General features: G+C 40.8%; 2 protein-coding genes across 3 annotated transcripts; one reads left to right on the top strand and one right to left on the bottom strand.

Moving 5' to 3' along the window:
• Nucleotides 1-2,598: 2,598 nt before the first annotated feature.
• LOC123985647 (protein Tob2) lies at nt 2,599-9,107 on the bottom strand. 2 transcript variants are annotated; one of them, XM_046073385.1, is made up of 3 exons: nt 8,900-9,107; nt 7,383-7,414; nt 2,599-6,263 (listed from the first exon to the last, which is right to left on the bottom strand). In XM_046073385.1, the coding sequence occupies exon 3, from the start codon at nt 6,048-6,050 to the stop codon at nt 4,848-4,850; it is 1,203 nt and encodes a 400-aa protein (XP_045929341.1). In that variant the 5' UTR covers nt 6,051-6,263; nt 7,383-7,414; nt 8,900-9,107; the 3' UTR covers nt 2,599-4,847. The 2 variants fall into 2 exon arrangements, with proteins under 2 accessions (XP_045929341.1, XP_045929331.1); XM_046073375.1 differs by lacking the exon at nt 7,383-7,414.
• A 2,050-nt stretch (nt 9,108-11,157) lies between these two features.
• On the top strand, nt 11,158-27,085 carry LOC123985593 (aconitate hydratase, mitochondrial-like). The gene is made up of 18 exons (XM_046073241.1): nt 11,158-11,226; nt 13,977-14,119; nt 14,595-14,853; nt 16,288-16,380; nt 16,720-16,878; nt 17,019-17,169; nt 18,010-18,114; nt 18,204-18,295; nt 19,042-19,147; nt 19,527-19,684; nt 19,837-19,910; nt 20,321-20,432; nt 20,594-20,776; nt 21,066-21,161; nt 22,395-22,586; nt 23,149-23,281; nt 23,686-23,807; nt 23,929-27,085. The coding sequence occupies exons 1-18, from the start codon at nt 11,191-11,193 to the stop codon at nt 24,058-24,060; spliced, it is 2,346 nt and encodes a 781-aa protein (XP_045929197.1). The 5' UTR covers nt 11,158-11,190; the 3' UTR covers nt 24,061-27,085.
• The last annotated feature ends 667 nt before the right edge of the window (nt 27,086-27,752 follow it).

The raw sequence follows: 27,752 nt of genomic DNA, 5'->3' as shown, positions 1-27,752 counted from the left end.
GCTCCTGGTTTGACCTTGCATGAGTCATCGACCAGCTGCAGCAGCTCTAATGGGAGCCTTACTGGTGCTGAGAGACAAAGGAAGAATAGATAATAAAAGAAGCACAGTTTGGTGGACAAACGGAGACGTCTTCCTCATCCGTAACCTCATCCTTGATACGCACATGCACAAATGCACAACGTGTGATTCTGTTTCCTTTCAGACGCCTTGTTGTTTCCCTGTCCCTTTGTTGCCTTGTTCCTGGTGCTCATCAGTATTCCAGAGGAGTGGGAGATGTTGCGTAATGATCACGTCGACACACTGGGGAGCAATGTTGTGTAAGAGCAGCAGCAGCAGCCTCAAAGACCAGCGGGATGGGTGGGGGTGTGTGTGTGTGTGTGGAGGATGGTGATAGGGAAGCAAGGGATGGGCTCTGGGAACGGGTAGGTGGGGGACCAAGGAGAGGAAAGGATCAGGTGGATGGAAGGATGGATGGGAGAGAGAAAAGGAACTGGTGCTGGTGAGGGGGAGGAGGTGGGGCAAACAAGATGGCAAGGGGATGGACAGAGAAAGATGGAGAACAGGGATGCAGTTAAAGACATGAGCCGAGGGAGAGAGATGGGACGCAGTGATCTGACGATGAACATGTGGAGGAAAGCCGAGGAGGAGCCCAGCCATGTCACACCACTACATGTTACTATAGAAAGCACAGCCCAGTGTGTTCCCGAGCGATCCAACCATACAGCTGGCTGCATTGACAGAGGCAGTAGCACAAGACAGACAGAGAGAGCGTTGGATGATGAAATATAAAGTAATATCTGCTGGGATGGGTCCAGCTGAGGTGGGTGGTGAGCAATCTGGCTCCTCACCGTATGAGAATTTCATCTTAGCTTTGAATTATTGATCAAACATCACTTGAGTTTGTTTACTGCAGTAAGAGGACACATTGCGCTGGCATTTCAATCTGAGGCTTTTCACAGGAACACGAAGTTCTAATTTTCATAATCTTTGATCTGCAATATGATCAACATTAGCCGACTAAGACACAGACACTAAGAGGTGAGAGCTGGATTCATGTCATGCCCCATGTCTGCATTATCCCCCCCCCCATTTAGCCGCATGATGTTTCACAGCTCTGCAGATCCAGAAACAATGAGGACAACACAATCAGCTTATTTTCCATGCTTATTTTGCCAATCTGTTTTTTTTTTTTTTTTTTTATTACAAACTTAAAAAAGAATCTGATACAATAAGAAACTGCAGTAGTAACTCCCCATTCCCGAGGGGCAGCACAGAAAACAGGTCATTGCATTTCAGTAGTTAAAGATTCATTACACATCTACAGGGTGTACAGATCAGATACAAAATAGGAAAAAATAATAAAATACAGGCAAGAAAGAAAACACTATATTTATACATCTGAACTTTTAATTATATGTATTTTACTCTTTAATGTTAAATTTTACATAGAAAATAAACTTCTTTTATGACAATGAAATATTCCAAAGTGCAAAATAAAACGCACACATTGATATAAGCAAAGGACATCAGAATACAAAATTCTTGTTTTTCCACTCTTCATTAATGTTCAACCCTGATTGTAGAAGAGCCTGCGTTTAGAGTTGATTTGCAGTGTGTTTACAACACTAATCAGTTCTTTTCAAGTGTTAAAACACAAACCAGCATTTGGGTCTTAAAGATGGGAGGGCAAACCAGCTTTTACAATAATCCATTCACATATTTTGATCCCTCACCTCAATTTGTATGTGGAGGAAATTTAACAAAACACCTCGTTTGCACTTCAAAAAAAAAAAAAAAAAAAAAAGTCCACTTCGACATTTTGGACATGCATGTGACCTAAAATCTCTAAGACTTTTAAACACAATAAGCGGTTTCCCACTTTTATTTTCCACAGGCCATCTCAACCAGGGTTGACTAACAGATCAGTATCACATTCATTTCCTTCAACCTTCCAAACCTGCTCTAACACAGTCTTCCCATTGAGGAGCTATATTAGGTTTTTTTTCCAGGGTGGAGAGGTAGTAACCCCTTGAATCCTTCAGGGTAATTTAAGTTATGGCATTACATTGCACTGGAGAAAGGTGGGCATCTGTGTAAGCGAAGACAGTCTGGGATATGGCTATAGGTTCAGGACCAAAGAACCAGGCTGATGAGGAGTAACAAAAAAATAAACAGGAGAAAAAAAGTGTAAAAATCTGATGTAAAATATGACATTAAGATGGTTAAAATTAAATTGTGTTTATATTAGAATATATCTGGGTTGAAGTTACCATATAGGTGAAGACTGTTGTGAAGTGTTGTATAGTTATTTAAAAAAAATAAAAATAAAAAAAAGGGGGGGGGGGGGATGCACAGTATACAGTGAATTCCCAAACAGAAGCTGGTCATTGCACTCTAAGTAATAAATGCGGAGATTTTTGGTTTAAATGTACTGCCTATGGGAGTAGTGTTGTCAGACTGCCCTGGGAGCACAGAAAGTGATAATCAGCCATCTTTTCCTACACAAACCCACTGTAAACATTCACATCTTAAACTCCAAATCCAACTTGAATGAATACATTTACCCGTCTTATTAGACAAATGCTGTACAAGGTAAAATACACATTCAATACTTTATTCTGTACATCTTTATTTTTGTCTCAGTTTGCATATATTCATGTTATTTTCTGAAAAAATAACCTCGGCATGTAAGAAACTAAACAAAGAATCTGAACATAAGAACATTTTATATACATATTCCTGGACTTGTCATGTCTTACTCATACAAATGTAAGTGATCATTTGCAAAAACAAAAATATAGAAATATTGGAAATAAATTACAAAACAAAAAAGTTATAAATGCATCTTTCCCTCACAATCAAAACATTTAGAGAGATGTGTCCCTCCCCACCCATTCCCCTTTGAAAAGAAAGAAAAAAACCAAACAAAAAAAAAAGAAAGAAAACTTGCATGCATATGACAAGCTGTCATATTGCAAAACCAGCATGAGCACAAATCAAGAGTCCTTGGGTTATCTTGTACAAAAACATTTATGGATGCAAGAAAACATTCGAATCAACGGACAAGACTGACAGCATCTCCTCACCAGCGTGATAAAGTATTTCATGACAGCTGAATAAAATGTGCCACTACCAAACAGAGGGCAAAAGGAATAGTTTAGCGCTCATGTCTGTGGGCGACACAGAATCAGGAGCCCAGTAATAAAGTGCTGGACAGCTCAAACGGACATCTGGGGGTTATTCGTTCCTGTAGTGACTAACCAGTCACATGGACGCAGCTGGTAAACAAACCATGTTAGAAACGGCAGACTTCCGGAGATCTGACAAGCTATCCACTAAAAGTGACAAAAGCCACATATCAATAAAAGAACATTCATCTTTGTCTGCAGCACTGCATCTGGGAAAAGATGCAGAGCAACTAGAACTGTATGTATATTTTCTTCGTTAACAGCCAGAGGAGCACCGGTCACTGAAGATTTTCCAGAGTAGGGAGAGAATAGTGTGAGCCTCTGGCTTCAATGCCATTTAAGCTCACCAGACACATGCACTGGATTTTAAAGTGCCATTCTCTAAGCCAATACAGCCTGGACACCACCAAAGCAACAGAACCGTCTACCCATCACCATCTCATTTCCTTCAGTCTTCCCTTCTCTCCCCTCCATGCAGAGGAAAACCTCTCCTTCATAGTCAAAGTCATGCTAAACCATTTATCACAATCCCTGCTGCTTAGCTGCTGCATCCCCTCTTTGTCCGCTTGTTCACCTTCTCACACACACACACACACACACACACACACCCCCTCTGACTGGAATCATATGCATGTGCAGACATCTTCATGTGTTTGTGTGAATGTCCGTCTATTTGAATATATGTATGAAATCATAACTTGCATCCCTGTGTGTATGACTGAGGTATCAGCACATGGTTATTGTTTTTAAAATACAAGGATTGATTTTGCTTTTGTTTCCCCGACCTTCCCAGCTGCAGTTTCAATACATTCTACTACATCACTCCCTTATATTAAACACCCCTATGCTCCATTTCTGCTCCCTCCACTGATCTCACTTCATTTAAACCCACGTCATGTACACAATCCAGCTAACAATAAACTGCTCCCAATGTACACTCTGAGTCAAATTGTGCCTGTGCACGCATGTGTTTCAAGGGTAACGGGGCCCACCGTACAAACAAGGAGTCTCTCAATCACGCTGAGCAAAAACAAAACAGAGCAGGACCACACACACACGCAGCAGAGCTCCCCCCTCTCTGTATTTGTGGCAAGTAGGGCAGAGCAGATTGCAGCGCAAAGTGCTGAGCTTTCCACAGCCGTCGTTCCCTGCAGGACTTGGCGAGGTCCTTATTCACAGCATGACAGTGCAGTGCAAAAAAAAAAAAAAAAAAAAAAAAAAAAAAAAAAAAAAAAAGGGAGCTATACTTGAGCTAGAGGTCCATTAAACTACAAGTCAAGAGGAAAAAAACAAAAAAAAAATAATACACACACACTCTAAAACTCCCTCACATTAACATTCAATGCAAAATAAACATAAGAGATTGGCGACTCAAGGTAGAAAGGAACTCCACCCACCCACTCCTGTCAAAGCTAACACAGAACGTAATGAGTAACAGCAACGGACAAAAGGGCAGGGTGGGGTCGGGGGTTATGGAGGAACAAAACAAATCACATTAACTATTCAGTGGATGTGGTATTTATTTAAATCTTTGTTGTAGTAAAACTAATCCTTAACTTGTATTAGAACAATTTGTTAGAAAAACTGAAAATATCTGGCGCATCATTGTCCTACACACCCCCTCCTCCTATAACAATTCTCATCATTACAAATGAAGGCTTAGTTGGCCAGCACAACAGGCTGGAAGGACTGGCTAGGATATTGCAGATTGTAGCTTCCTAATCCCTCGACAAACGGCGGCTTCTCCATGTAGGAGATTCCTCCATTGCTGCCAATGATGCCCACACTCTGGGCAGGAGGAGGGCTGGAGAAGGGGTCAAAGGACGGATGAGTGTGGGGGGGTTGGAATGGGCTGGCATGAGGCTGCATGGGCTGGGTGTCAACATCGAAGTAAAGGGGGCCTGGGGATCCTGGGTAGACAAACTCTTTGGCGTTGGGAGAGAGCTGGCTGGCGATGGGACCACCAAGGGAGTGCAAGGAGAGAGACAGGGGCTTGTGCTTGAGCAGCTCTGGTGCCGAGATGGTGGTAGGAGAGTGGGAGAGCATCCTCTGCGCAGGAGGTATGACGACTGCAGAGCCAGCTGCCGACCCGGCCCCACTGCACTTCTTCATCTTGGTCGAGCCGAATTTAGTGGCGGCGAAGCTGGCGGTGGTGAAGGTGATGGGTTGAGGACGGGCAGTGGGAAGAGCTGAGGGCGGCTGCTGAGCGGAGAGGTAGGGCAGCCCACCGCTGGGAGGAGAAGGGGTAGAGGTGTTAGAGGAGTGGACGGCAGGCTCGGTGGGCGTGCTGGAGCTGGGGTAGCTGAAGAGCCCGGGGCAGGACTGGGCAGACAGAGGTGTGGGAGAGCTAGAGAGCGACGGCATGAGGGCGGGAGACGCCTGGCTTCCAATTGGCACAAACACCTGAGCGTCTGGGTTGAAGCCCAGACTCCTGCCCTCCTCCACCTCTGAGTCTCCTTTACCCTCTCTCATCACCCCCTCAGCCCTCTCGCTGTCACAGCCGAGGCCTGGAGGGTCCTCCAGGTAGAGAATCTTCACCGCCCCCTTCTCTCCAATCTGGTAGGATACCTCATAAGGGTCAATCCACACACTGAGCTCTGCAGGAACATTTGCACGCACTTCCTCCGTGTCCAGTCCGCTTCTTTTGGCGGCCAACTCCACCACGGGGTCCCTCGGTGCGCCAAGGTGAATGCAGCGGAAGGCAGAACCCCTGAGGGGGGCTTCAGGGTACCAGTGACCCTCAAAGCGAGACATCAGTATCCTCTCCAGCTCCTCGCCAAACAGGTCGGCTCGACGCCGAGGCAGCTTGTTGTACAGGTAGGACACGATGAAGTTGAGGGCGACCTTAACTTCTAGATGCATGGCTGCACTAGGTTAGCGCCGGTGGTGTGAGCAAAGTGATCAAGATGATGCTGAATATGAGGCGATGCAACTGGAACAAGGAGTTTTCCCCTCTGGCTTATTGTAAAGTGTATGATTCTTTTAGTGTCACCATGGTAAAGGCACCTCAAAAGGTGGGGGCAGCAGGTGGCAGGCTGTTTGTCACAAATATGCAACGATGTTTTCAGGTCCCAACTGTGAAGAAGAAAAACACAAGAAAATGGTTATTTTACTGGGCAAGAACCAGGTGAAGATTTGAGGGGAGATAGAGGGAGATGGCTCAAAAGTGAAGGGGATCAAGCTGTAGACAGTCAATCACACCTATGGACAAAACCTTATTGTGCAGGGACGGAGAGTGCCACCAGGATAAAAAGACATTTTCAGTGATTAAACAGAACTAATTTTGTGCATTTAAGCATTATTTACATGTTTGTTTTTTGTCTGAACACCAACATCACTAAAGCATACTGAAATATTTAGTGTTAACCTCAAGTCCTTTGAACAATCAATTTTCCAAAAATTAAAAAAAAAAAAACCAAACAATTAAAACAAACTGCATCACATTAACAATTAAAACACTTTTCAAGTCTCAGGACATCCTGGTGAAACGCTTTAGTAAATGTATCAGTTAAGTGATTTATATAATTAGTGGTACACTCCAGCCTCTGTAGAAGTCATGGCTCTATTGAAAGAAAGAAATATACATGCCTGCAGGTACGAGGCCAGTGAAAGTGTTACAGCTTAATACGATATGGTTTGAGACATTTCTATAGTGACCTGTGAGGGCAAACATTGACTCAAATAAGTAACTTGACACTTATCTAATTGTTGTGAAATCAATTTAAAAACATTCTGTATATTTCTTTGATGTGTGAATACAGTTCCACTGAATCTACATAATGTATATGTTTGTTAAGGAGGTGAGAAAGGTTATTTACACAGCTACTGTTCTCATTCAGCAACACACAGGAAGTATACATGCTTTATATTTTGTATTTTTGTTTTATCAACTGCATGGTGTACTGATGGATCTAACAGATGCTGTGTTGTGGGCTTCATAAATCCTTTATAATCTGAATCCGAGCTCGTGGAGTGCTTCCTGCTTAATGCCTTAACACCGAGTCACAGAGTCCATTCATCATGATGTGGAGTCAAACTGAGTGAAATATCACATGCAGAAAGAAAAAACCCCCACCAGGCTCACATAGGAAGAAGTGTAAAATGGCAGGACAGTTAGTCGACTTCCCAGAACACCATTTCCCACCATGCAGTGCGTGCGATCACCCCCCCCATGCACACAAACAATTCACTCACATTCACTACCCTGCCAGATGGGGATTCGGTTGCTAAGATTAGAAAGACGCCTCTGATTAAAGACAATTCTAATGTTACAGATAAAGCCGCACAGGCTGGATGCAGTGACAATTCTAGATGAGATTTACATTTCCCCTATCGCATGAAAAAGGTGACATTGAAGGAGAAGATGGGGGTTGGTTAGAGTGGGCTATAAATAGGGCCCCATTTTGCATCATCTATGGTGCAAATTCCTCTCCACCACCTGAGTTAAAAGTGAGTTAGTGTGACTGTGGAAGAGGATCTCCAATCCACTGATCCGTCACCTGCCAGTATCACTAAAACCCTTGAGTGCACACACAGCTAAGCTACCTGCACCATCTACTGCATTTCATACCTCTCATTATAAAAAGGCAACAGTAAGATCCACAAGATTAAATTTCTTTAAAGGAATAGCTCTGTTGATACGTGCAGATTTGTTGCTTTGTGCAATATCATCCAAATCTTTCATGTTCATAAACCCCCTCGCCGTGTCCATATGCGTGTTCTTCACCTGCAGATCTGTTACACAGCTTGAAGGAGCTGGATTCATTTTTAGAGGCCTGCTGTTTTGCGGGTCAGTACCAAAGGCAGGATCTATAGTGCTATTTTTGTTGACATGCACTCATTATCAGAGATGCAAATGTTTGGCACTGTGCGCACTGCATAGAATAGCATCCACTACAGGTCAGGTTTTATCTATTAAGCACCAGATCTACAGTGATCTTACAGGAAGCACAAGCTACAATAGACACATGAAAGCAAATGCCCCTTTAGAAATCTAAGTGAGAGCAACATACAGGCCTGCCTGAACTAAGTAGTCAGTGCACACACAAAATCTGTGTTCCCCCCCCCTTTGTTGAATTCAGTTTTCTCCCAGTTGAACTTTAAACAGATAAATATTCATAGACGTCTTTGAATTGGGAATATGTTGCACACCTACTACATGCCAAATAAGGGGAGGTAAATTTGCAGGAAGAGCGCGAGGTTTGTGAGATGACAAGCTCAGATAAGGGATTACTGCCATATGTCAGCCAAAAGGCACTGGAGCAGAAAGGACACTGGTTTAGCTGACATGCAAGTGAAATCCCTTCATGGCAAACTGTCGCTGTAAATTAAACGATAAGGCCTAATTAAGTGGTGAACAGCCTATCGACAGTATGTGCACTAAGCAATGGAGGAGAGAGTACCTCCTCAGCATAAACAACCCCGTCAAACAAGAAATAAAAAGGAATATAAACACGACAGCTGAGCAGGCTTTGAGAGGGTCACTTCAGATAACGGGTTGAGAGGAATACTAAAGCTGGCTCTTTATATTAAATGGCTGAACCCGTACAGTCATTCATTATGGCCAGCGCATTTTGATGGCTAGCCAAAGCTTCTGGAAAGACAAATACCAAAACACATCAGCATGCGGTTGTAAATGAAGACGCCTAGAAGGATGTTTTAATACAATTAACCTGTTTCTTGCATGCACCGGCTGATATTTAATTACTCACCTATTGTTACTGATGCCCTAGCTTGACTTGTAGCCTACTCTGTTTTAATTCCGCTGTGTTGTCTCGGATTTAAAGGCGGATCTGCCAAGTCGTTGGTTCAGATGTTGAGAAGTAGAGATCCTGCTTCTTAGCTGATTTTTTAAAAGCACAGCCTCAGTGCTCAGATGGCCGAAGGCTTTCCCAGTTTGTCTTCAGCTGACAGTTTGCATGGAGGTCCAGAGAAACTTTGCTGTTTGACAACCCGGCGTATTTATACAGTGTGAGTCGCCCACACGCCCGTGACGACAGGAACTACTTTCTTCATATTATAGAAGCTGCTGCTTTATTATAATGTTTTCCAGTCAACATTATTTATGCACCTGTCCTCCTGTCAACAAACCATCAAAGCCATCCCTATGGACTATGTCTATTTTATGATTAACCCCCAGACTAATTTAAAAACAAAAACAAAAATAAATGCGTCATTTTCTAGACAATATGTCGATTAAAAACACAGAAAACGAGGACGCTTTTTCCTCATATAAAATCCAAGTTTACCTAGCGGGCTCTAGTTTAATTGGCGAAGGAATATTTGTAGTTCCCTACGGTGCTGAACAATTTGCTAAAAATACAGGCGGTGATAGCAACAGAGTCTCTATTGGCTGAGATGGGGGAGGACCCACATATTATTGGGCTGCAGCCTCCGTTCAGCAGCAAAAACAAGCTGACTTTTACCAGGGACTTGTGGGAAATGATGTTCTTATCACTAAGTGAGGTAGACTAAAGAGAGTATTACATAATAAGACGTCTGGCATCCATAGTATATTATGAGTTGCACTGTGATTATGAGCTTTATAATTAAAAAACAACATTAATAACATTTTTAACCATATGCATTACACGAACATATTGGGTAGCCATATTTTACACAACAGAACAGCCAACATCGGTACAGAATCGATATTGTGGATGGGAATTTTGAAACAAACAAATTCAAATGTTTGTCCTATGACTACATTTAAGCATTTTTACTTCATCACTTGACTATTAATCTCAGACATGGATAAAATTTAACCAAAATTTAACTAGTTTGTCTACTTGTTTTGAAAATTACACATTAAGGGAACAAAGCCTATAAAAATGTCCAAACACATTTTAATATTTGTTTTCTTCAATACTGTCCTCCAGCCAGAGCTATGTAAATGTTTTTTATGCATTAATCTAAAGCGTAGTCTTATGTAGGCCCTATATCATATTATATTATACGTTATGTATTAAAGAAAGCCTAGCCTATATGGTGTAGTTCCCGTGGTGGAAGAAGTATTGAGAAAAGTAACAATACTACACTATAAAAATAGTTGATTAAAGTCCTGCATTAATTTACTTAAGTGGAAGTACAAAAGTATTAGTAGTAAAATGTACTTATAGTATCCACATTTAAAGTGCTGGACATTCAGCAGAATGACCCCTGTTAAAGTATAAGTGGATTATCATTAGTCCTACTGACATTTTATTAGGTGGAGGTGGAGCTGGTTTTATGTCCTGGCTACTTTGTGTGTAGCTAACTATATTATATAATGCTGGGTAGGCTAGTTAAATCTCACAGTGCATCATGTTTTATTAAGTGACAGATTATATGTTTTGTAAAATCTTTGTAAAATGCCTTTGTTTTATTACATTATATCTTTTTTAATTTATTCCAATAATAAAGTATAATGTTTTTCTCTCAAAACATTTATTTAAATGACAACATAATAACAGGGTTAGACATCACAGCAGGAAGAGTAACACTGTTTAAGAACACCTTTCATCATAAAACATCATTATAATGGAAAGTGCTACATGCATGTAAAAAAAAACAACATAGAAATTCTGGAAGTAAATCATAATATAACACGGTGAATATATAAAAATGTATAAATTAAACAAAATCATAAAGGTAAAGAAAAAGAAGGTGCACTAAATAAAGTAATGTCATAATAATGAAGATTCATAAATTTATGAATTGGATAGACTCAAAATACTTGGAGTTCTATTCTGAATAATTTGAGTGATGGCCGGGATCTTGAGAACTTACGGCTGAGGTACTTACCTAATAAGATAAGTGAATTAACCATCCTACAGATTTTCAGACTTTTGTTTTCATAGTGTAGTATTACATCCTTGGCTTCTAGTTTAATTGAATGGTTAGTTTGAGTTACAAAGTAGTCCTCGTTTCCCCCAGAATCCCAGTATAATAAAGTATAAACTAACGAGCTGCTTAAGCCGGTGACGTCATACCAGGGCGACAATCATCTTTGTCAGTGAACAAAATGGCGTCTTACTGTTTGACTGTCACTAGACTGCGGGTAAGAAAACGTTATCTTACTTTTACAGAGTTTTTAACTGCCTTTCTATCGAGTACATATGTGATAATAGATATGTTCTACCGTGTAGTTCATCCGCCGTCGCGTAAGGTGAACCGACAGTGGGTAGATGTAGGGGAGAGTGCGCAGCGAGCCGTCAGGTCACGGTGCCCTCGTTCGACTCCCACCAGCGACGCGACGCAATGATTATAAACCACGCACGACCTGACAGCAACCAATATTACATCGTATTATTGTTAATAACAGTATTGAGTTCAGTCAACATCAGCTTAATAGTGGCTGCAAACGGTCCTTTGTGACCTGTAGTTAGCAAGGTGATCGCAAGGTTACAGAGTTATCTTAACGCGCACTTCACTCCTGACCTACAGTCTGTTTATATTGGATCGTACAAGGCGGGAGAATATACCTTTTAAATTACACATAACGTTAGTAATGGAGATTCTTCCAGTTTTGAAGGTTGCCAGAGTAGTTTTCTTATAAGACCATTGTCTCAGTTCTCAGTCTTCCATTAAATGTTGAGTTTATTATTTGGATCAGTAGCACAGCATTGTATTGAGTTGACATTATATAAATCATATGCATTCAAACAAACCGAAACTCAGCATGGTGGCATATGGTGATGCCACACTGCAGTGTCAGTTTAGTGTATTTAGGCCAAGTGCTTAATTTAATTTTCTTTGCAACATAAACTGTCCCCAATATAAAAACAAATTTTCTACAACACATCATATCAACTATTTGGCATCTAATTTGGTCAATTCTGACATATCTACTACATTGCAGCATATCCTGTAAACATTTATAATGTTTTCTGCCTACTTCTCCATCTTCGGCTAACTATCTCACTAATTTTAAACAGACAAACATTAGCTAACCTGCACCAAATACACTCACTATTTTGCAGTTCTCTTTAACTCAAACTAATCAGAAAACACAGATAGGCTGAGGCTACACACCTAGGCTACTAAAGAGAGCGATTGCACTTCTTTGACTGGGCAATGACAGAGAAAGCCGGTTCACATGAAATGAGGACAACATGCAAACAATGATGCAAAGCATTTGTTTTTATGCTGTTCATGTGAGAGAAGGAATGCATGTTCATGATTGGTTGTTCTTGTATACACAGGAGCGCTCTGCTTGTTTGAAGGATTTATTATGGCAAAAAGATTGTTATTTGGATTAATGTTTTTCATCCATTTTCAAATTTTATTTATTTGTAGAACTGATCTGCCGGAGTTGGCCTGCAGGCCTCCAGTTTAATAGGCCTGTTTTAATTACATTACAGTTTGTATGACTATGATGACCGCTTATGAAATAGTTGAAAAAGACCAAACAGACCATATTTAGCTTATTTTGGAAAAAAAGCAACATTTTCTGGAGCCATGAGAATAGGAACATTTTTCACTGCTGATGGTTTATTTACACAGATCTTGTTTGTTGTTATTGGTGCTCTTCTGGTTTACTTTGCTTAGGCGTACTCTTTGTGTACACTGGACAATCACATTGCTTATGATTTTATGATTATCATTCGGTCACCGTAGGCTGTCTGTAGCATCATATCAGATTTCTATGCAAAGTACATGCTGTTAAGTGTATCTCTCATAATATCTGAATCAAAGTAATTGATTTACAGATGACAAGTACAGGCATTACGGTGCTGTAATTGTTACAATACTGATTTTATAGACAGTATGTGTGTACCTCTAGTGCTCATGCATAGTTAACAGCGTAGGGGAGTGTTGAATCCACTCAGACTGTCAGTGAGGCTAAACCCTGCAATATGAGCTGTATAAACTTTCACCCAATTTTCTCTGAGCACAGTGACTGAAAATCAACACAAAAGGACTAATATTAAACAAATGAACAAAGCTGGCCTAGGATCCCGTATGGCAGGTTTTAAATCCAATCCTACAATGGCTTATTTTTCAGGCAGTAGCAAAAGACGTCATCAACTAATAAAAATGCCTCAGAAACATGACACAGTGTCCTGATTAAATTTCTAAATCAGTTGCATTTCCAATTCGGTCTAATATTGGGTTTCTGACAGAATATTTATGCAATATTTGTGTATGTAATGTATTTTACTAAATAATAAAACTGTACATTGCACACTTTAAGTACATTACTTTTATTACAAAGATCTTGCAATGCTTTATATAGTGTCTACAAAGAGATAAGTGTCAGTCTGTTGTTGTAGCAGGAAGGTTTGGACAGCCTGTTTTTATTACCAGCAAAAACATTTTTTGCTAAAATGGAGGCAAAGCAAGAAAGCTTTGGACCCAAAGTGTCTCCACTATCTTTGTTGGCTGAAGCACACTGTCTGTGTAGATATGTTTTAAACAATTTGCTGTTATTTACGTGGCAAAGTCTTATGTTAGAAAGAGTCCAGTGGGGCATTTTGGGCAGCTGGTGTAGCCGGAGCACAGTGGGATAAAATCAACAGAATAACAGAGACTTTGAATTATATCACATTTGGGTCTGTTCCTGAACTTGTAGCTCGGGGCATTCAAAGTTCCCTTTCTGATCTGAAGTCAATGTGACCAAAATGGAGGATTCTTCTTATGTCTTTTTACTGGTGCCACTTTCAAGGTTATGTTTTAACTATCCTCACATTCTTGCATAATTTAGCTGCCTCTCTTCCTCTTCTTCTGCGTAGTTAATATGTAAATCAAAATGCAATGTGTTAGTCCTCAACAGTAAAATAAACTTTGTTTATGGTGTTATTCCTCTAGCTGGCCTTTGGAACCGGGGCAAGGCGATTTCATGTCTCCGCAGCCTTTAGCGCCAAGGCCAAGGTGGCCATGAGCCGCTTTGAGCCCGACTCCAGTATTAACTATGAGAAGATGCACGAGAACATCAACATTGTACGCAGGAGGTCAGTAGTTTCCCTTCTCTGAAATGCACATGAACATACACAGAGTCCTTGTTGATTGCAGTTTGGCTCATGAGGAATGACTGGTGTTTATGGTGTTTGTGCAGCTGCACAGTAAATCTTGTGACATTTACAGTGTAGACTTGTCAGGGCCAGCAGAGCCCTCTGAGCTAATGTTGGATGACCTGGTCTTGACCTTACCACATGCCGTAATCCAGGAATAGAAAAGGCCTTTTGTGTGGTTGTTGACTATTAGGACTATTAGATCAACAGTTAGCTGTTCATGATGAACCATAGTTATGTTGGTGTTCAGGGCTTTTCCATGTTTATTGGCAATGGGTGAAATAAAGGACAGACAAGAATTACATCTATTTTTATTATTATTGTTCATATTTATTGTATCTGAACGGTACAAACACTCAGTGTTCAACACACATCACAATTTCAACCACATCTTTCCATTAATCCACCCCATCAGGCTCAACAGGCCTCTCACTCTGTCGGAGAAGATTGTGTACGGTCACCTGGATGATCCAGCAGGGCAGGAGATCGACCGCGGCCGCACCTATCTGCGCCTGCGTCCAGACCGCGTGGCTATGCAGGATGCCACAGCTCAGATGGCGATGCTTCAGTTCATCAGCAGTGGTCTGCCCAAGGTGGCCGTTCCCTCCACCATCCACTGTGATCATCTGATTGAGGCTCAGATCGGAGGGGTTGAAGACCTGCAGAGGGCTAAGGTGAGGACAGACAGCGAGAAGAAGGATAGAGTATTGTATGTACTGTACATATATTTTTATGGTACAGTCATTGCAAGTAGTTGCACATTACCACTGTCTGAAGAAAAAATTGGTACTTTGATACTTTTGTAATGTAATGAGATACAGTTGATACCATAGACCAGTGGTCGCAAATAGGCAGCCCGTGGGCCAAAGCTGGCCCACCAGCAATATCTGGCTCGTGGCTAGATTACTTTGATAGCGGCAAAAAAGAAAAATGATAGTCATGACAGTAAAAGTGATTTTGCCTACAAAATAAAAGCGTGAGATCGTTTTTGCAGCACTAAGCCTACTTTATGTTCTGTTTAATTGAGAGCTTTACTTTGAAAAGTTCTGAAGGAAATTCAAAAGAGTCTCTGGCTTGCTTGACACATCTCTGATAAAGCTGTATTTCCCTTAATGAGAAAAGCAGGTATTTCCTCTGCCCAGAGATACTGGGGAAATGAAAATAAGCTCCATAGCTTGATGTGGACCAATCACCGGGATGCACACTCCTGCACATGCTTAATTGTGCTTGATGTAAATCGATCTCTTCTTGATCAATTTGTTGAAAAAGTAGGAAAAAAATACTAGCAGCAAGCAGGGATTGAACACCACTCCTCGAACGGGAGTCCTGTGCACTGAGCTAAGGAGACACACGGTAAATGATGGATCATAAATGATCACTTGATGATGTTCTGGCCTGCCATCTAATGACTTGGAAAAAATTAGGCAGATGCCAGACTTATTTACTGACCCCTGCCATAGACTGTACATAAAGATACCAACACTGGATCTGTAAACTTGCAAAATGTGTATCTCATACCAACTACAAACTATTGAATGTGTTGGCAAGATGCCGTTTTGACAAACTCTACAGCCTTATATGTTTCTCCTCTGGATTTTGGCTCAGTTTCTTATAAAGTTTTGTCAATTAACTTGATGAGTGCAACAAGAGCCAGTTCCTATTTTAGGTAGTGTTTATACTGGAAAATTGAATTTTAAGATAACTTCTCAATATATTGGAGTATATTTTGAGCTGATAGTATTGTATGTTGTCTTGAACTCACTGGCTAAGATTTATTTAAAAAATTGTTGAACATTTTAATTAGAATGTTTTTGTCCGTGCAAAGGCAATGCAAATTCAGGCAAGTGTCATGTGGTTGCGGAGGCAGCATCCTTAAACAGTTTTCTGTGGCTACAGGGAGATACCATGGTTTGGTTCAAAATCCGACTGTTTGATCAAATTGTCTGACTTAACCAGATTCCAGGAGTCTGAGTTGACTAAAAGGATTCAGGATAAAGTGCACCCAAGTTTATTCTTTTATGGTTACATCAAGGATACTCATGTATGATATATGAAAAATATTAGTCTTCAACAGAAGCCCTAACTCTTCCCCAATTACTCGAACACAGGAAGTGAACGAGGAAGTGTACAACTTTCTTGCAACTGCTGGTGCCAAATATGGAGTTGGCTTCTGGAAACCCGGATCAGGGATCATCCATCAGGTACAGTACACCAGTATTTATAATGGTACTTTTTTTAATGGAAGAACCATCTCTGGCTCAAATTGTTATTCAAAGTGGAGTACTTGTGTGTGTCTTAAAACATGTCTGCAGGGGATTTTTTAATAAATTCTTGTCAGAGGATTTGTACATCATACACTGTCTGCAGTGAATCAGCATGCAGTTCCTGCCAAACAATGTTTGTGCCATAATAATTAATATCTTGACTAGCGCTTTCAGAAAAGGACATTTCAAGAGAAGTAGTCCATTTCAAACAGTAGTCTAAAGAAGTCCCAAGGGAAAAATGTGTGACTGACTGTGAATGTCCCTTTCTTTGCACAGATCATCCTGGAGAATTATGCCTATCCTGGAGTGATGCTGATTGGTACAGACTCCCACACTCCCAATGGCGGTGGACTGGGGGCCATCTGTATTGGAGTGGGTGGAGCTGACGCTGTGGATGTCATGGCTGGAATCCCTTGGGAGCTCAAATGTCCCAAAGTGAGTTAACATTTGATATGTTTTCGAAATGTTTTTTTTTCTTTTCATTAATAGTTTCAACTCAATTTACAGCCAATAAATGTCTCCACAAATGTCTCTATCTGTACGTTTGTTTTAGCCTTTGTGCGTTTTTCCTTCAGGTGATTGGAGTGAAGCTGATAGGAACGTTGTCTGGCTGGACGTCTCCGAAAGATGTCATCCTGAAGGTGGCTGGCATCCTGACTGTGAAGGGTGGCACTGGCGCCATTGTGGAGTATCATGGGCCTGGAGTTGACTCCATCTCCTGCACTGGTAAGGATGAGTTACATTTCAAGACTTGGAAACGCTGATGAAAGACATTCTCTGTGTTTAGATATTAAAATCGAACAAAGGAAGAACAATGGCATCTTCAACAATTTATTTTTATTTATACAATGCCAATTGATCACTGAAGTTATCTCAGGGCACTTCTCCTATAGAGCTGGTCTAGATGCTGGTCTGCCGCTGCGTCTCCCCCCACCCCCACCCCCCCTCTTTTAAATTATATTCTGGATTTTGCAAAGAGCCAGTGCAGAGAATCTAAAACAGGAGAAATATGATTTTTCCTTTTCTTGTCAATAAACATACCGCAGCATTGTGGATCAGCTGTAGATATGTTATTTGAGCAGCTCGTTATTAAGGAATTGCAGTCATCCAGCGTAGAAGTAACAAATGCGTAAACTTGTTTGTTTTATGTGGGAGTTAAAGGACATGTCCTGATCAAAGGCAACTCCGAGATTCCTCACGGTAGTGTTGGAGGCCAGGGTGATGCCAATGCGTCTCCGAGGTTTGTGAGGCCAAGTACAATAACTTTAGTTTTATCTGAGTTTAACAACAGAAAATTGCAGGTCACCCAGGTTTTTACTTCCTTAAGGCACACTTGAACTTCTGCTAACTGATTGGTTTCATCTGGCGTGATCGATAGATTGGGTATCCTCTGCATAACAATGAAAGTTAAGTTCATGGAGTGTTTCCTAATAATATTGCCTAAAAGAAGCATATATAAGGTGAATAGTATTGGTCCAAACACAGATCCATGTGGAACTACCATCCACATTTTGCTTGAATAGATAATACATTTCTTCAACTAATGCAGTAACTTTGATCTTTCAGGAATGGCCACTATCTGTAACATGGGTGCTGAGATTGGAGCCACCACATCCGTCTTCCCCTACAACCACCGCATGAGGACGTATATGGACAAAACTGGCCGTGCAGGTCAGTCTCTTCCTGTTAGTCTCTGTATGTTTAGTCTTTATTCACTGTGTCCTACCTTTAACGTTGTCTCCTTCTTCATCCCCTCTCAGAGATTGCCTCTGTGGCTGATCAGTTCAAAGATGACTTGGTCCCAGATAATGGCTGTGAATATGACCAGGTCATTGAGATTAACCTGAGTGAGGTGAGTCAAAACACTTTTTCTTGACATTAGTCATTTAATGAAAGAAATTATTATCTGATATGTCCCAAATCCATAAATACTAAATCTTTACATGCTAATTGTCATAGTACACTGGTTTAGCAGTTAGTATACAAAATATCAACATACTTTACAGAATTGATAAAATTAAGATGTAGTATGGATTTGGGACACACTGTACATCCTACCACCATTATACGTGGTATGAGGCTGACTATGTTGTTATTTTGTCATGTGACATCAGTCTGTGTATGGACACAGGAAGTCAGGAGTTACAGCATTATTAAGTTATAAAGTAGATGATTTGATTATATTTTGAAGCACCTTGCTGCTGAAATATGTGTGCTATGTTAAGACTAGCATTTCAACCTAGAAACCTGCTTACTGAAACATTCATTAGCTTGATGAATGACCGAGGTGCTGAAGTTGGGCAGTAAAGCAAAAACGTACAGATTCATGATCACTGACCTACCAAATATAGCTTATGTTGAGTAAAAGCTTTCCTGGGGTGATTTCAAGTGGTGTCCACTAAAAGCACTACGGCACCAACTTCTCATGTAGTCACACACTTCTGCTTTGTCTTGTTCTGTATCATGTGGTTATGATGGTGCAGGCCATTTACGGCCTTATCAGCATTCCTCCTTAGAAAAACAATATTTATAGCATATATGCAAAGACAACCCAAATTATGTCCTTTACTGTGCCTTGTTTCTCTCCTCCTATACCAGTTGAAGCCCCATATCAACGGGCCCTTCACCCCTGACCTGGCCCACCCTGTGTCTGATATCGGAGCTATAGCTAAGAAGAGCGGCTGGCCCCTGGAGGTTAAAGTTGGTCAGTATATGTGACACAGCTGTATTATCTTACAATTGTTTTTTATGCTTTGTCTAATGAAATTTGATATTTCTTGCTCTTCTTTGTTCTTACTAGCTGTGTTATTGAGCACATATGATCAGATCACATTTACACCCCTGTCATGTGATCTTAAAAAGTGGATATCAGAACAAGTGCTGAGCGCAGTAGATTTCCAGTCATTGACAGAATGAGTAGAGTATAATTATGATGAAACAAATATATATAATTACAGACTTGCTTGTCTTTTGTGTCTTGTTCAAATGCAAGATGTGTTATTAAAACTGCCACTGTAACTGTACACTTCCTCACGTTAGTTTCCTTGTTCTCCTCTTACAAACATAAAACTTGTCTCTTGCAGGTCTGATCGGCAGCTGCACCAACTCGAGCTACGAGGACATGGGTAGAGCGGCCTCTCTGGCCAAGCAGGCTCTAGATAAAGGTCTGAAGTGCAAGGCCCAGTTCACGGTCACCCCTGGTTCTGAACAGATCCGTGCCACTATCGAAAGGGATGGATATGTGAGTCAGAATCTCACCAACATTTAGAGAGATCCATATCACGTGGATTTTTTCTCCCAGTCTTTTTTTTTCCAGCAGGTTTTTAGGCAAATATACAATTTTGTGTGGGGGGAACTGATTTCTTCAAATCCATGCTGTCTCTCCTCTTTCAGGCCAAGATCCTAAGTGATGTTGGTGGAGTCGTACTCGCCAATGCTTGTGGCCCCTGCATTGGACAGTGGGACAGGTGTGCACCTAATTTGTAAAGATTAATTGTGGGTCACAGCTGTTCATTAGTCTGTTCTGCCAACACTTTGGTCCAAAGTACAAGACCTCGACAACCACTGGTCACATTATAGTATTCCCCAGGAGATGATTTCTGACAACATTGGTGACCTTTTATCTGGCACTACTTTCAGATCAGTATTTCCTCTTTACCAAAACTGGCTCATGAAACTGGAAAGGAAAGGGAGGGAAAACTTATGACTAGGTTTCCATTAAATGAAATGTGAATATTTATTTTTAGGATGGTGTGTTTGTTCCAACACCCGTATTGTTGGATATAATGAATTACTAGTAGTAGTCTTGTAAATTGATTTGAAACAGGTGGCTCAATGCGCATCATACTAACATCCTCCCGGTTTTTACTTTTTTCAGGAAGGACGTGAAAAAAGGAGAGAAGAACACTATTGTCACGTCCTTTAACAGAAACTTCACTGCAAGGAATGATGCTAACCCAGCTACTCATGCTTTTGTCACCTCTCCTGAGGTAAGAGGCATTGCAGGTTGAATATCAGCTCAGTGATTCATAGTTACATGGGCATCAATAGACAGACAATTAAAACTAAATTATTATTCATGTATTTTGACATTTGCACCCACATTTCACTGTTACTGTGGGCTAAATGCCTATTATGTGATTCAATGTAGATTGTCACTGCCTTGGCCATCGCCGGGACCCTCGACTTTAACCCTGAGACTGACTACCTGACCGCTCCTAACGGAGAGAAGTTCAAGCTGGAACCTCCAACCGGTGACGAGCTCCCCTCCAAAGACTTCGACCCGGGCCAGGACACTTACCAGTACCCACCGGCTGAGAGCAGCTCAGTCCAGGTGATTTTCATTACCGATATCTAATCTCGACAATCCAGAAAGCAGCATATACTAATGAAACAGACTCATAACCCAATGAGACTTTGAACCAGTACATGAAGAAGTAAGCACGTGTAAATTAACAGCATGATCAAGGCTTGTTTAGACATAAATGTGTAGTGACAGTTGTTCAGACAGAAAATGTTTTTGGTGTTCAAATGAAATTGATCTGGACGCTGTCAGCCCCACTATCCTTTGAAAACAGTCTTGAAAGAACCTTTAGGTCTTACCGTGATTTCATGTTGTTCAGGTGAGTGTGAGCCCCTCCAGCAACCGCCTGCAGCTGCTGGAGCCCTTTGACAAGTGGCATGGAAAAGACCTGGAGAACATGAGGATCCTCATCAAGGTGAGCAGGAAATGGAAGGAAGGTTGTGGTGGATGTGTAAGTAAGGGTTGTGGTGCAGGTTACAAGTCTGGATTGCCTGTCTCAGACAAATGTACTGGATCTTAGACTAAAACCCTCAGGTTGGCACATAATCTGTGTTTATGCCCATCAATATGGGTCCTCTACTTTAGTTCAAGCAGTCCAGAGATGTGTCTTCACCTCATTGTGAACTAGCCAGACGCTGCCACAGTTTTCAAACATGCATGTTGTTTATTTTTCTATTAATTCTTTCTAAGAATCATAATTGTGTTTATTTTCTACAAGTTTATTTTTTGTTCACTATTTGGCTCTCTAGATGTGTGTGTGGTGCTCTCACCTTATGTCTGAAGTACCAAAGATGTGGTTGAGAAAAGAAATGTGAATTAACTTTAATTAGCTCCTATTAACCTTGTGGCTCGTGTGTATCGATTCTGTGATATTTTAACTCTTGCCGTTTTGTTGCATACATACACCACATTTGTCTGAGCCAGAATGCTACACAATTGCACCTGAAAATCTGCTTGTGGCTTAAGGGAGAGCTAGTAGAGCTGAAGGGCACAGGGTGAGCCAAAAAAACAGCAGAGACACAACTCAGACCAAAACTAACAATGAACTAATGTTACTAAGAAGTAAGGCCTATACATCTTATTCTTCTGTGCCATAGAGCTCCACTGTTGTCCGAAACAATTAAAAACACATCAATGAGCCACACTGTTGAACTGGATGACATGTTCCTTCATTACAATGAAGACACACACTGTAGTTTATTTTGAGTCAGTCCCACACACACCGTCCTGCTGCCGGAAATACTCAGTGCACCAAATGTGGATCAATCCTTGGCTGAAAATAGACCCCAACAAATGCACTGTTTCCTCCTGTTGGGTAACATTTGCTAAATACAGTAACTAGAGTGTGCAGATGTTTTATATATGGAACCATATATCCCTGACCAGATTTATGTCTTCTGTAGGAAAATTGGGAATTTTAATGGGATTTGTGGACAGTAAGAAAAATCTTATTCTTTCAAGGAGGAATGGGAATAATTTCTTCTCTTTAGCTTTACTAATACTGAAGGCCCATCTGTTTGCAAAAAGGTGATTAAAACTCCACTTAATTCTATAAATGGTGTAGCATTAAATAGCCATTGATTAATTTATTTCCTTCTCCTCTATCTCCTTCTCCATCCCCTTCCTCTCTGTTCCTCTGCTGCTGTAGGTGAAGGGGAAGTGCACCACTGACCACATCAGTGCTGCTGGGCCCTGGCTGAAATTCCGCGGCCACCTGGACAACATCTCCAACAATCTGCTGATCGGCGCGGTCAACATTGAGAATGATGCCGTTAACAAAGTCAAGAACCAGCTGACAGGAGAGTACGGAGGTGTTCCCGATGTGGCCCGCCACTACAAGGTGAGTTTGACAGTTGATGACTTCTTTTATATCTCTACATTACGTTGATTTGAATGGCACACATGCACTCCGGTGCTTGTTTAATAGGTATACCGAGCTCTAAACTAATGCAGTCTCATACAACAGTCCTGCAATAGATCCTACCGCCATGGAGGTGTTTTTTTGGTGCTGTATAGTGTTGTACAGAAAAGTGTTTCTGATATTTAGTTTACTCTCACTGGTGTAAATGGGTTTGACCTTATAGTAGAAACACCTGTCAGTGTAACAGGTAACAGCACCACAAACTGATCGTGAAGTTGAATCAAAACAGTTTCAACAAAAACAGAACATTCTTAGCTTCATGAATGTGTGATTATTGCAGGACTGTAGATTGGTGTACCCATTAAACTGGCAACTGAGTGTAGATTCTGTAGCATGCTGTATGCTAGTGCTAAAAAAGCACTAGACAAAATTCTTATTTGTGTTGCATATTTTCCCAAGCAACCAATTTCCTTAGTACGTTGTCTACTCTGTCCTCAGCAGTTTAAACATTTCCTTTGTCATTGTTTACTTTATAATCCAGGCCAATGGAGAGAACTGGGTGGTGGTTGGAGACGAGAACTATGGGGAAGGGTCCAGCAGAGAGCATGCTGCCCTGGAGCCACGACACCTTGGAGGACGCGCCATCATCGTCAAGAGCTTTGCCAGAATCCATGGTAAGATTCAGGGCACAGCGAGAAAAGTTATAAGCACAGTCCATTAGTCCCAGTTTGTTGCATATAGGAGGCTGGATGTGTTTCTTAAGAACCTCCAGAGAAACACAAAATAAATGCTGTTGTGTGTAGTTTACAAGCTTTCAACATCATTAAGTCTTCATGAAAAAGATTTCCAACAGTGAGAAATTTAGTGTAAATGGAACATCTAATTCATCATGAGAAATGGGGCAACCAATAACAACCTGACACACATACTCGCATGCATCATTCTCCATGACCTTGTATTTCTGTGTAACAGATATGGTCCTGTCAGACAAAGAGCTCTTCTCTGGTTACCTGATGGAAGTACAGTATGTGTTTTGCTGTTTTCTCTGATATGTCTCTCTTTTTCTCTCTACTCACAGAGACCAACCTGAAGAAGCAGGGCTTGCTGCCTCTGACTTTTGCTGACCCCCAGGACTACGACAAAATTCGCCCCGATGACAAGATTTCAATCACTGGACTGAAATCCTTTGCTCCCGGCAAGGTGAGCAATCTTTGGCACTAAAGAAACATTGATCCGCTAGTTTCTCTTAACATTATGTTTGAAGAAAAACTGGATAGATGAATGACATGTGATCTCATTTGCCTCCTGGGTCCTCCCCCAGCCCCTTACAGCAGTGATCAAGCACAGCGATGGCAGCCAGGAGTCAATCTCTCTAAATCACACCTTCAATGAGACGCAGATCGAGTGGTTTCAGGCTGGCTCTGCCCTCAACAGGATGAAGGAGCTCCAGTAATTGGTGGGAGTGGAGTGGAGGGAGACGGGGCCTTTAGGGGCCATTGGGGGGCCTTGGCGTGGGTTAAGAAGGGGAGAAATGTGGGCCCAGAGAGGGGCTTTGCAAAGAGGAGACGATGGGAACTGTAGATGGGAACCAGCCTCGTTAGTTATAATGTTGGTTTAGGGACAGCTGTAGTCATGCTCAGTTCAAGAAAGAACACACACAGACACAAGGTCGCTGTACAGATGAGAAGCGCACACACATGCACGCGAGCACCTACATGCACAGACAGGGTTGCGGTGAAAGCACTCCCGGTCGACAGGCAGAATTACTGTACACAGATGCATTCAAACAAGCACACAATAACCTAAGCTAGGCGTTGTGTGTCTCCGTTAAAAGCAGCATCGTTGCTGACAGCACTCCTCAGTTTAACCTTATTTAAGCGTGTAACCCTTTGCGTACACATTAGTGCACACAGACATCTTTCTCCATCAAAGGGGGTTATATTTTCCTAATTTTGTGACAGATTGGTATCTCTACATTATTTCTCTAAAGCAGAAGATGTTTGATTTCACTAAAAGTTGTTCCCTCCCCTACAGAAACGTTTGTTGGAAGCATTACCATAGAGCATTATTCATTATTAACTACACTGTATACCATTTTTATGACCATATCTGGCAGTGAACATACTTGATTCAGAACTTGAATAAATTAACATACAGATACAGAATATCATTAAAATAAAGTTGGTGAAGCAGTGACTAGTTAACGGCTTCCTTTATTGTCTTTAACTGTAAAATCCACTCCAGGACCAGGCTATTCTTGTCCTCCATTATACCTCCACTTTAACATTTGTCTCAGTAGTTTCCATCCAAGCAGCTCAATAAGTTGAGTTGGTCAACTCGCATGAATGTACTTTTCCCTCATTATCTCCAGACCTGTCACCCGAACAACATCTTTTCCACCTGTTCTCTGTAATTGTGATGCACTCCACTAGTCCTTTCTTTTTCCTCCTATTGTGTTAGCGCGAGCCTTGATATTTCTTCTTTTCATCTGTGTTTTGTGTGTGATGCATGACTGTTTTAGTCAGGTTACCACCGGTCTGTGTTTGCAACGGTCTGTTCTCTCTTTGCTCAACCTGTCTCTGTTTTTGCTCTCACTAGGCTGGTTCATGCAGTCCAAACCACAACCTGATGTATTTCGTGAAGTAGGCTGTGATTAGATTTGTGTTGGCGGATGCTGAAGCTGCACTGGGCAACAGTTTTAATGTAAATTCTGACTTAGTGTATAGACAGGAAATCTTCTGTGCCCATAGGAAACTGCAGCCGAAGTGTAATAAAAAGTTCTTCTTTACAGCCGTGATTGTGCTCTGTCCAGAGAAAGCGCTACTCTTCTGTGAAATAAATCTTCTGGAGTAGTTCAGATCAGTTCACATGTTTATGTTATCGGGGTTTCTCTGTGTTAAAAGTTTTCCACTTTGTCCTCACTATCATCTGGAGCTGCCAGCGTGTGAAATTGCCTTGTGTAGCTGTAATGGGAGATGACAGGTGGTGTTCGCCTCTGAATTAAATGTTTTTTTTCAGGTTGAGGTTTGGTCCTCCATAGCATAAAAAGGCCTGCTGTCTTCTTACACGAACTAACGCACAATCTAGTGTCCAGATGTCTGTACACTAACACTTTGTAGAGTTAGGAAAGTAAATTTAGGTGTGCTATGTTCTTCCTCTGCAAACATTTTACTCTTCAGCGTACATCTCTGGTGTGTGTAACTATAGGACTGATATACATCTTGTAATTATTATTGATATGATTGATAAACAAGTATTCAGACCGTAGAAGGATCATTCTTATATTAAGTTTGGCATCTTGCCATGATGTATACCCAGCGAGCGCCACTGAAACAGTATGGTTATATATTTTTGTGGACTTAGGGATGTTTAGGGTCATTGCTGCTATGTTTTATGGGTACTGCTGGTCCTCTGTGTTTAGTTCTCACCATCATCCAGAAAGACTATAAATCTGTCACTTCTTTTTTCTGCATTACATGAGGTAAATCCCACTGTACTAAAAAGCCACTGAGATTGGACTTGTGTATAAATGATATGAGATATAGCTGTACTTTGTATAGGGGTGTGTACATAAACATAAACAATAAATCATATATATATATAAAATCACAAGGAGCAGTAACATGCTGTGTGCTGCCTGTGCAAAAGAGAGCTGTTAACTCTGTTTGTGATCTCTTGTAATATAATGTCATGATAGAGTCCCCTCTGTGGTTGAGAATCTACATTAATCTAACATTTTCACAAACCAGTTCACATGTGGATTGTGGGTTAAATTAAAGCACAGATATTGAATTGTAGCTGTTGGTTGCCGCTGGGGCTTTGACCATGAAAACAGGTGTCTTGATGGCTTTGTGTATTTTTCTTAATCTTTAGTTTTATTTTGTTCATTTTGTTGTCAGGGTCAGAGATGATTTTAAATAGCAGCAGCCCAACTGTAATGACATTTTGGACATTAATGACTCCATATATGGATTTTCTGTTCATATACTCCTCATGTGTGATACCCTCGTTAAGCCCATCACTTTGATATACTCCAGTAAATCAGATTTACTGCCAAAGATGCCTAATGAACATACTGATAATGGTTATCCATAAGTTGTGTTTGAAAAAATCACCCATCATTATGTGACCTTTCAAAATTTGCCCCATGTGCATAATTATTTGATTTTTATCTATCTATCTATCTATCTCCTACAGAATTCACCAGGAACAGTGGTTATTTTTTACTAATTCATTTGATCCTCCTTTTTCAGCACTTTTAAAACAGCCGCCCGTGAAGCAGTTTGCTTATCCTGTGATGTAAGATAATGCTTTGTTGTTCACTAGTTCAAGCCTTTGAGTTTTAAAAGCGCTATTGTAAAGTGAAAAATCAAATGATGTTGTTCATTATGGCATTGTGTGTTGGCATATTGTGTCATTATGTGACATATTTCAACATGCTTCATTTGTCCAGATACAATAAATGAAATATGATCAGATGTTTTTGTATAGTGATGATTCCCCTCACACTCCTGTTTCAGCATTAAAATTGATTTTGTATAAGTAGATGATAAAAAAATACATGCTTTATGTTTTATAGCTTTAAAATATTTAGATTCAAAATATATTGACATCTTGGGAAATTATTAAAGATAAAATTCTGAAATGAATGTTTTTGTGTTTCTCTTTGTTTAATGATATCAGTAATAGCATTTGATTGTCAGTCTTGCTGTGTTACAAACCTCTGCTGAGGAACAATTGGCTTCAGTTGTGGATGCTGCCTTCAAATGCTCCTTGTAAACTCAAACAGTCTGTGGCATACAGCCTTGACATACAGTCTCTGGCATCGATGATATCATTTATTTTTCTCCTTTTATCCAATACTGTTTATCTGTTCATACAGCAATGTTCAAAACAATGACTTTTGAAAAATTAACATACATGTTTTTACTCCTATTTACTTACACTAGTAGATCACATATCTGTACATACTTGGGTGTGTATATAGATTCTGTATACGTCTATTAAATACTACACAGTATCTACCCTGAATAGTTAACTTAAAAGTGCATGTGGAAATGTGTGTTAAATATAAACTGTACTTGTGATTATTGTAATTCAGATCAGAAAACTCAATTGACTTTGTTTTTTCACTGTGCTTACTGG

Source organism: Micropterus dolomieu, linkage group LG02 (assembly GCF_021292245.1).
Source record: "Micropterus dolomieu isolate WLL.071019.BEF.003 ecotype Adirondacks linkage group LG02, ASM2129224v1, whole genome shotgun sequence".
In the NCBI taxonomy this organism is placed as follows: domain Eukaryota; kingdom Metazoa; phylum Chordata; class Actinopteri; order Centrarchiformes; family Centrarchidae; genus Micropterus; species Micropterus dolomieu.
Note: the sequence above shows the minus strand (reverse complement) of the source record. Positions and strands in the feature narration are given on the sequence as shown.

Bases quoted from the DNA above. Each gene is read 5' to 3' on its own strand.
- LOC123985593 (XM_046073241.1), top strand. From the start codon at position 11,191: ATGGCGTCTTACTGTTTGACTGTCACTAGACTGCGG. The intron at 16,879-17,018 runs GTGAGTTAACAT...TTTTTCCTTCAG, and splicing joins GGGAGCTCAAATGTCCCAAA to GTGATTGGAGTGAAGCTGAT. The intron at 19,911-20,320 runs GTGTGCACCTAA...TACTTTTTTCAG, and splicing joins TGCATTGGACAGTGGGACAG to GAAGGACGTGAAAAAAGGAG.
- LOC123985647 (XM_046073385.1), bottom strand. From the start codon at position 6,050: ATGCATCTAGAAGTTAAGGTCGCCCTCAACTTCATCGTGTCCTACCTG.